At 47.4% G+C, this 8,181-nt stretch overlaps 1 protein-coding gene across 1 annotated transcript; it reads left to right on the top strand.

Annotated features, from left to right (window-relative positions):
- The first annotated feature begins 5,515 nt into the window (after window positions 1-5,515).
- LOC129382575 (piggyBac transposable element-derived protein 3-like) lies at window positions 5,516-7,222 on the top strand. Its single transcript, XM_055066722.1, has one exon. The coding sequence runs from the start codon at window positions 5,516-5,518 to the stop codon at window positions 7,220-7,222; it is 1,707 nt and encodes a 568-aa protein (XP_054922697.1).
- The last annotated feature ends 959 nt before the right edge of the window (window positions 7,223-8,181 follow it).

The raw sequence follows: 8,181 nt of genomic DNA, 5'->3' as shown, positions 1-8,181 counted from the left end.
TGTTCTATTCAGCAACAATGCAGACGAGCTACAACAAATGATTGAGGACCTTAACAGAGTGTAAGAGTGGGGTTGAAGATTAATATGCAGAAGACAAGGATAACGATAACTAGCCAGGCAAAGGAACAAGAGTTCAGGATCGCCAGTCGGCCTCTAGAGTGTGAAGGAGTACGTCTACCTAGGTCGATTAATCACGGGGAACCCTGATCGTGAGAAGGAAATTCAAGGAAGAATAAAAATGGGTTGTATTGAATACGGGAGACATTGACATCTCCCGACTAAAAGCTTACCATTATCGTTGAAAAGGAAGGTGTACAATCAGTGCATTTTACCGGTGCTGACATATGGGGCAGAGACTTGGAGACTGACAAAGAAGCTTGAGAACAAGTTAAAGGGACCCTGAAACGATTTTTACGATTTTCTACAAACGTACTGAGTTGTTAGAGTAGGTCCTTCTGATCATTAATTGACGTGTCTAAGTGCTCCGCCTAAAGCGTGTAATTTATTATAAGGTTTTAAAAATGCACATCACTGCCGATCACAGCACACTGCGCGGCTGAATTTTAAGCCGCCCCTACCCATATGACGTCAGTGGGGCGAGCTATCCTATTGGCACTAGGTGGAGTGATGAAATTAGGAAATTCGCAGGCACTAGTTGGAATCGGTTGGCGCAGGACAGGGGTAATTGGAGAGGCCTTCATCCTGAAGAAGAAGAAAAAGAAGAAGAAGAAAGTCCGCCATAACTTCAGAAGGCACGTCTACGAATTTTCTCAAGCACAGTGATTAGAGACAGTGGAGCAAAAGGACAGCACATCAGGGACAATCTTTAGTTCGTTACTTGACCTTCAATTGCACTGCATTCTCTCAGTCCGTAATGACTCAAGGTCTTGTGTTGACGTTGCACCATCCGAGTTTCTGCTATAGCACGACAAAAAGCTTTGCCGTTTTCTGCCATCGTCTTTTGCAAACAAGACGTCTTCCATACTCGAGCCACTTCCAAGCAAGTGGTGCATTGCCGACGCACTTCGGCACCATAACATTTTCACACTGCTGAAATGCAAGGCCTGGTGATGTAAACTCTCCACCGCGACAGTAATAGCCTCCTCATCAGGCATGACCACCTTCTTGCAAGGCGACACGACTCGACTTGCACAACCAAGCAAGCAAGGAGGATGAGCACGCTCCGTTTCACGACACAAAGTTAACAGCTTGTGCCTGCCTCCTCCTCTTCACCCCTTAATTTTCTCCACTTTCACCTCCATGTGCCTCTCCCTCTCTTTCAGCCATTTTCTAGCATAGCCCACAACTCTGAGCACCTTTGAATGATCTATGTACAGTAAAGCCTTGTTATAACAAAGTTGATGCAAGAGCCAGAATTATTTCGTTATATCTATTACTTCGTTATATCCATTATTGAACATACTACATCACGAATTTCTATAAGAACTTCAAGGCGAATTTCACTTTGTTATATCCATTATTTCGTTATATCATGTTTCATTATAATGAGGTTTTACTGTAATGCCATTGCATTAAGACAACACTGGGGGATGCAAGTGCTTTCTCTGTTAACTTGGCAGGCAGTGCACGAGGGCTAGTCGGTATGGACAAGCCAATGGCTGTTTTGGAAAGACATGGCAGAAGTCTCGTTTTCTTGCAACATGACAAGCTCATGACAATCTAACCGAGCATGCCAAAGGGTCAAATTTACAGCATGGTGCCATGGATTTTATAAATTCTAGCTCAATGTCTGTTGAAGTATGTAATCTCACTGTTTGTCTAACGGAAGGGCAAAGTTTGTATTCAATAAAAAAAATTATATCCATAGGTTCACATATAGCTCCGATTCCCAGCGACATTTTCATGGCACACCTTGACAGGATATTCCATGAAAGGTTGACCGGATATAGTGGCAAAGCTTTGCATGCATGTTGATAATCCTCTTGTGCTCAAGAAAGATAGTTGCGACACTGCACAAGAGGTGGGAAACGTTCTGGCAGTTTTTGAATGCACTGTTCATCTTTTATTGCTGAATTACCTCTATGACAAACACTCCGACACCTACTACACTACAGTTTCAGGACAGCGATGTATGCTGGTCGCACGAGCCTCGGAGTAGCAAGTCATTGTGACTGTACACTTCTGCACACACCAAGTTGGGGAAAAAGGGCAGTGGCATGGACGCACCTTCCAAACTCGCTAAAGAAAACTTGTGTGTACAGCATAAACCACATCCTTGCCCTGCAGGTGTTGCAGTTACGAGCTACCCCCATAAACTACAATTATGTTTGTTAACCCTTTCGGCCCTGGTGTCCTATAAAAAGGACACGAAGAAGAACGGCTACAAGTCATGATTTAACTGCTCAAGAATCTGAAACAAGAACTGAGCCGACTCCCAAGACATCCCCATAAGCATGGACATCACTTTCTCCTTCGTCTTCCTCCTCGTAAGGCCAATAGTAAACAAACAAAATGGCGGAAGGCGGAAACGGCGGCTGCAGTGGTAAGCGCAATTTTTGTTATTTTTTACTCCATACCTACGAGCGTGTTCGTGATTAGAATTTTGTAGGCGTTTTCTAAGACACTCAAGGCTTCAATAGTTGCACAAAGTTTTCTCTCTGGCTAGTACATTTGCCACAGCACGCCGCAATGTGTGTGTCCTATGGACAAGAACGGCACCGAGAGCGGCGCTGCTGCGCCGGCGTTGAGAGCGCCGCATGCGAAGCAAAATTCTTTTAGCGGGTGGTACCCCTCTCCCATCTCTCGTTCGCACCGCCTTGATTGCCTCCTGCACTGCGCGTGTTTGGGCACGTTTCGTGCCGCGCGCGGTGTGTGCCTACGGGTGTGCGCGTGGACATTTCATTCGAAGGGCGATGTACAGTCTGTTTCACATTTAGGGGGAAACTCGGAGCACATTGCATCGCGATGCGGCGAGCGCTTGAGTCAGGCGGAGGCAGCAGCTCGCGCAGGTGCTCGAGGGGCGGGATCTTGAACGGCGTCGTCTGCTACGGCGGCGCGCGCTGGCCGCACTGTCGGGAAACCGTCTACTGTCAGTTGCAGGGCGCCCATCTCATCGTTACTGCGTGAAATGAGCCGGTATTCTTTACTAAGCGTTGTGCGACGCCCACTGATACGCCTGGAAGGTAAGTTCATCGCTGCAGGGCAGTCATAGACGACGTACTGATTCCATACATTCTTGACGGCCCGTTTCTGGAAGGCGACTATATATTCTAACGCGATAGGTCGCCGATCCACACTGCTCGCGTTGTGCAACAACTGCTGGAAGAGCGCGCAGTCACTCTCTTGGAGTGGTCGCCTCAATCCCCGGCGCCAACATCATTTAAAATGTCTGGGGCCCGTTGAAAGTATCGCTGCCGCACCATCCCCTCTATCAGTCGCCCGAAGATAGGCTTCGATCCACCATCGTCAGCGACTGAGACGTGCTGCGAATGAACACATCCCTGATCAAGTCATTCTACACTTCACTGCCTTCAGGATGAGCGCTGTCATCGCTGCCGCTGGGGACATGACGAGATACTAACCGAAGTTCCGAGCGTGACGTGTCCAATTCCCCGCCGGCGGGCAGGGTCTCTCTGGTGTAGTGATTGATTGTCTAGAAAAATCACTTCCAGCTCATTGTCTTAACCTAAAACATTCCTTTAATCGTACCCGTTTGTTTCATCGTGTTCGACCCCCATAGTAATCATTGTTGAGTGCTTTGTTTTCCTTTCGAGTCAAACAAAGACTGAGCACGTTGCACGCACATCTTGGTGCGTCTTGTCGCTGCTTATTACGGTAGCACACACAGTGAACAAATATACGTGCACGCGCTCAGTACCCCACCCTTTCGAAAGAACAAATGAAGCATGCTGTTAAAAGAAGTTTGTGGAACTCCATTATCGCTAATGAAGGCTCAGAGTTTGGCGCCGCACAACGTTTAGTAAAGAATATCAGCTCAGCTCCCGCAGTCCCGATGAAATCGGTACTCTGCCCCTGACAGAGCACGCTTCCAGACAATGCGGCCAGCGCGCGCCGCCGTTGCAGACGACGCAGATCACGACTCCGCCCCTCGAGCGTCTGCGCCTGCTCGAGCTGCTGCCGCCGCACGACTCCATTGCTTGCCGCATCGCAATGCAATACGTTCCGAGTTTTCCCCTAAGTGTGAAACAGACTGTACACGCTTCTATTTGCCTTTAAGAAGATCGGTACGCTTGACGATTATTTTTATGGCTGCAATGCGGCGAAAGGGCAGCGTCTGCTTAACCATGTAAGTGACGCTGAGCAGGTAATTGGAAACGACATCGTATGTGCCGCCGGAAAAATCGTCAGCACATACGATGCGGCACATGCATACGGCACATACGAGCTAAAGTCATTTTTGCAGTTTCTCACAATATGTTTGCTACAAATCCGTGTTGTCTCTGATGGCGACAACGGATTTCCATCGACACTGTGCGGAAATAAACAAAATATATCGCTGCATAGCACAAGTACGACATGCGCACACAACTTCAACTACTACGTCCCCTACAATATGGAATAGAGGCAGCAATGTAGACAGCTTGGTCATTTTTTAACAGTGCTCAAGAGGCGGAAGTTGAAAGTATTAGTAATCATTCCCGCTTCAGCAATGCCGGCGCGACCAAGACGCGGGCGTATATCGTCCAGTAACTCGATCGATCGGTGCAGTGGTGAAGCGGGAATGAACTCCGGTCATGTTCAATGCATCGTGCACATATTCAATTCCTCGGCACGCGTGAACTTCGGCCACTGCTAGCGCACACAACAAAAGTGGTTTCCATTCTTGGGCAGCGCACACACAAACGAAACACGAGAAAGAAGACAGGATACAGCGCTCGTCGAACAACTGAAAATTTTTATATGAATAAAAGGATTATGTACCGAGTAATTCTTAAATTCATGTGGGTTACATATAAAAACCGTCATACACTTAGGAGTGATCAATGAACGAGCACGCTTCGTTTGCCAGTTGTTTACTTCGCTCGGCGCACCGCAGTAATCCATGCCTGTCGTCTGCTTTTTTCGTACCATTTTCTTGTGAATCGGCAGAATTTCACTGGTGGCATCAACCCTTTCATGTTTACGTTGCTGTCGTGACAGTTAACAACACGATAATAATTTCCGATCATCCGAAGAGGCGCCGTCGCAAACAAGAGACGTTTCGCCCGCAGCGCGAACTGAACGCGGGCGCGATCGTGAAGGGAAGCGGCGGCGGAAACCTACCCCCGTTGGAGGTGAAATCGTTCCGCCAGGGGAGAAACGAGCGCTGGCGTCTAGGATGAAACTTGGCGTGCGGTCGTCCATATATAGGACACCAGGCCTCAGTGGTTGTAAACCATCGGCGCGTGTTGCATGCAAAGGCAGAACGTTTTTTTTGGTAATGCCTATTTTCTTCACGTTTTTTATTGCAGAGGCCACAATTCCGACCGGATTGTTTTATTCAACGGCAAAGCGACCTCGATTAAGACATCTACGTCTCGAGGATCCAGATGTCATGTTTGCTGCACTAAAGGATGGTGACATGTCCGAGGTCGAAGACGCAGAGGATGACGTGGATGACATGGTTGAGGCTCTGGAAGACGTTTGTGACAATGAGTGTGATGCACTAGAGGAGCTCTCGGCTGCCTCCAGCGATGAAGAAGTTGACAAAGAAACACCGGAGGACAGGTCGTGGTCCAGGAGAGCTTTCAATAAGCTAGCAGCCACGTATCAACCTCAATCATCTGGTGACGAGAATGAGAATAATCTTGATGGTCTACCGACCCCATATGAGTATTTTTCTCGGTACGTGCCGAAGAGTGTGTTTGTTGATCTTGCCGAGAAAACAAACATGTATTCTGTTTCTCAAGAGGGAAAATCTGTTGAAACAAATGAAGAAGAAGTCAGAAAGCTGGTTTCACTGCATCTAGCGATGGGTGTCTTTCGTTACCCACGGCTGCGCATGTACTGGAAGCCGTCACTCAAAACTGAGCTTTTCTCAACTGCGAACATGTCACGAAACCGGTTCGAGAAGCTCAGAAACTGCTTACACATTGTTGATGTGAACGGAGACCACAACAGCAATGATCGTCTCTGGAAGGTCAGGACACTTTTGGACGCATTTCGTGAAAGATGTCTAAACCTGACTTTAGAGGAGCATCTTTGCATCGACGAGCAAATTATCCCGTTCAAAGGACAGCTAGACATAAAACAGTACATCAAAGGGAAACCAAATCCGTGGGGAGTGAAAGTTTTCATGTTGTGCGGTGCCTCGGGAATTATCTACGACTTCCTCGTTTATCAAGGCTCAACCACTGAACTTGTTCCAGCAGACAAAAAGGACTTCGGAGTGACCGGAGCGTTCGTCCTCCATCTTGCGAGGCAAATACCGGATGGTACTGGCCACAAGCTTTTTTTTGACAATTATTTTACGTCCTTGCCAGTTTTGCGGGTGCTTCGTGACAAAACTATATATGCTGCTGGAACAATCCGATCAAACCGGACCGAGAAATGTCCATTGAAGCCAGAAGGCCAAATGAAGGAGGGAAGGGGGTCCTCTGACTGCCTGGTAAGCAGCGATGAGAAAATCATCATCACGAGATGGCTGGACAACAGAGCGGTGACCCTAGCCTCAAATTTCCTCGGCATTGATGACGAGGATGAGGTGTCACGATGGAGCAAAGCAGACGGGAAATATGTAAATGTGAAACGTCCCGCCGTTGTCCGCGAGTACAACCGAAGTATGGGAGGCGTAGACAAGACAGACTTTCTGATAAGCCTCTACCGAACATTCATTCGCAGCCGAAAATGGACACTGCGTGTTATCACGCATTTTATGAACCTGTCCGTGACTAACTCCTGGCTCGAGTACAGGCGTGACGCTGAAGTTCAAGGGCTAAGGGAGAAGATGGATTTGCTCGAATTTACTCTAAGTGTCGTGGAAAGTCTAGCAAAAGCTGGTTCTCCTGATCTGCCACGCAAACGTGGAAGGCCATCCTCCTCTCCCCTGCAGCCACTCAAAAGGCAAAATTGCACATCCCAGCGACCAGTGTACGACGTGAGATATGATCAAGTCGGGCGCTGGCCGCTCATGGCCGAAGACCAACAGCGATGCAAATTGGAAGGATGCAAAGGAAAGCCAAAAACCAAGTGTGAAAAGTGCAACGTCCACTTGTGCATATCAAGCACAAAGAACTATTTCAAAACGTTTCACACGCACTAATCAATGTCCAGTATTAGCGGCACCTCAAGGCAAGCAGCATGTTTGTTTTCAATATTTGAATATTTGTGAAAGTTTGAAAATAAACAGTAACGCCAAACATTGCTTTCTTCTTTTCTTGCAACCACTAAGCCCTGGTGTCCTATATATAGGACGCGGCGCCATCTTTAAAACTAAGGGAGTCCTAGAGAAATTTTTTGTGTTAGTGTTTTCCTTGGGTGGCAGTGAAGCAAAATACCACTACAGAAAAATTCCCAAAGAGGTGAAATAAATTCAGGGCTGAAAGGGTTAAAGAGACTATGCACATAGCATAGTCTCTTTGGCCAGAAAAAAAATAAAGCTGTACACAGAAGGAACGCGCAGCCAAAGAATACCAAGTAACTGTGCTTCGATGTGTCCATGGAACAGCTCGGAACCACACACAAAAAAAAAAGGCAGACTAGCTAGTGTTAAGGTGGTACAGTACTACTTTCTGCCCCTGAACAGTTGTCGAAACCGTGCATTGGAACAATTCCAATGGTCAGGGAAAAGATATGATGCGACGTTAATCGCAGCAATGGATGCTATGTTGGATTCACACAAGGTGTGGTGTACGAAATTCAGCCCTCTTGTAATCGTGTTTATGCTGGTGCAATTCCAGAGAGAGCATAAAGCGTAAAAAAGGTGCAGATGGGCCCTTAGCAGATCACTGCCACAGGTGCGACTGCCTTCCATATCTTCACAACTTCATTGCACTGTAGCATTGCGTCTCTGCAACCGTACACTCAGTTCGCTGTGGAGCTGTTGAGATGAATCAGGGGTGACACTGACGCAGTTAACATACAGTAAATTTCACTGAGGTGAATGTATGTGCATGTGATTGTGTCAGTGTGTGCAGAGATGCTATCTCGACATGTCAGCAGAAGGCCCGTAATTTGGCATTCACAGCTGTATCGCTTTCTGCATTCTGTCGCCTGTGCAAA

Source organism: Dermacentor andersoni, chromosome 6 (assembly GCF_023375885.2).
Source record: "Dermacentor andersoni chromosome 6, qqDerAnde1_hic_scaffold, whole genome shotgun sequence".
Taxonomy (NCBI): Eukaryota; Metazoa; Arthropoda; class Arachnida; order Ixodida; family Ixodidae; genus Dermacentor; species Dermacentor andersoni.
Note: the sequence above shows the minus strand (reverse complement) of the source record. Positions and strands in the feature narration are given on the sequence as shown.

What these genes read in the sequence shown, in the direction of transcription:
- LOC129382575 (XM_055066722.1), top strand. Translation starts at nt 5,516, where the DNA reads ATGTTTGCTGCACTAAAGGATGGTGACATGTCCGAGGTCGAAGACGCA.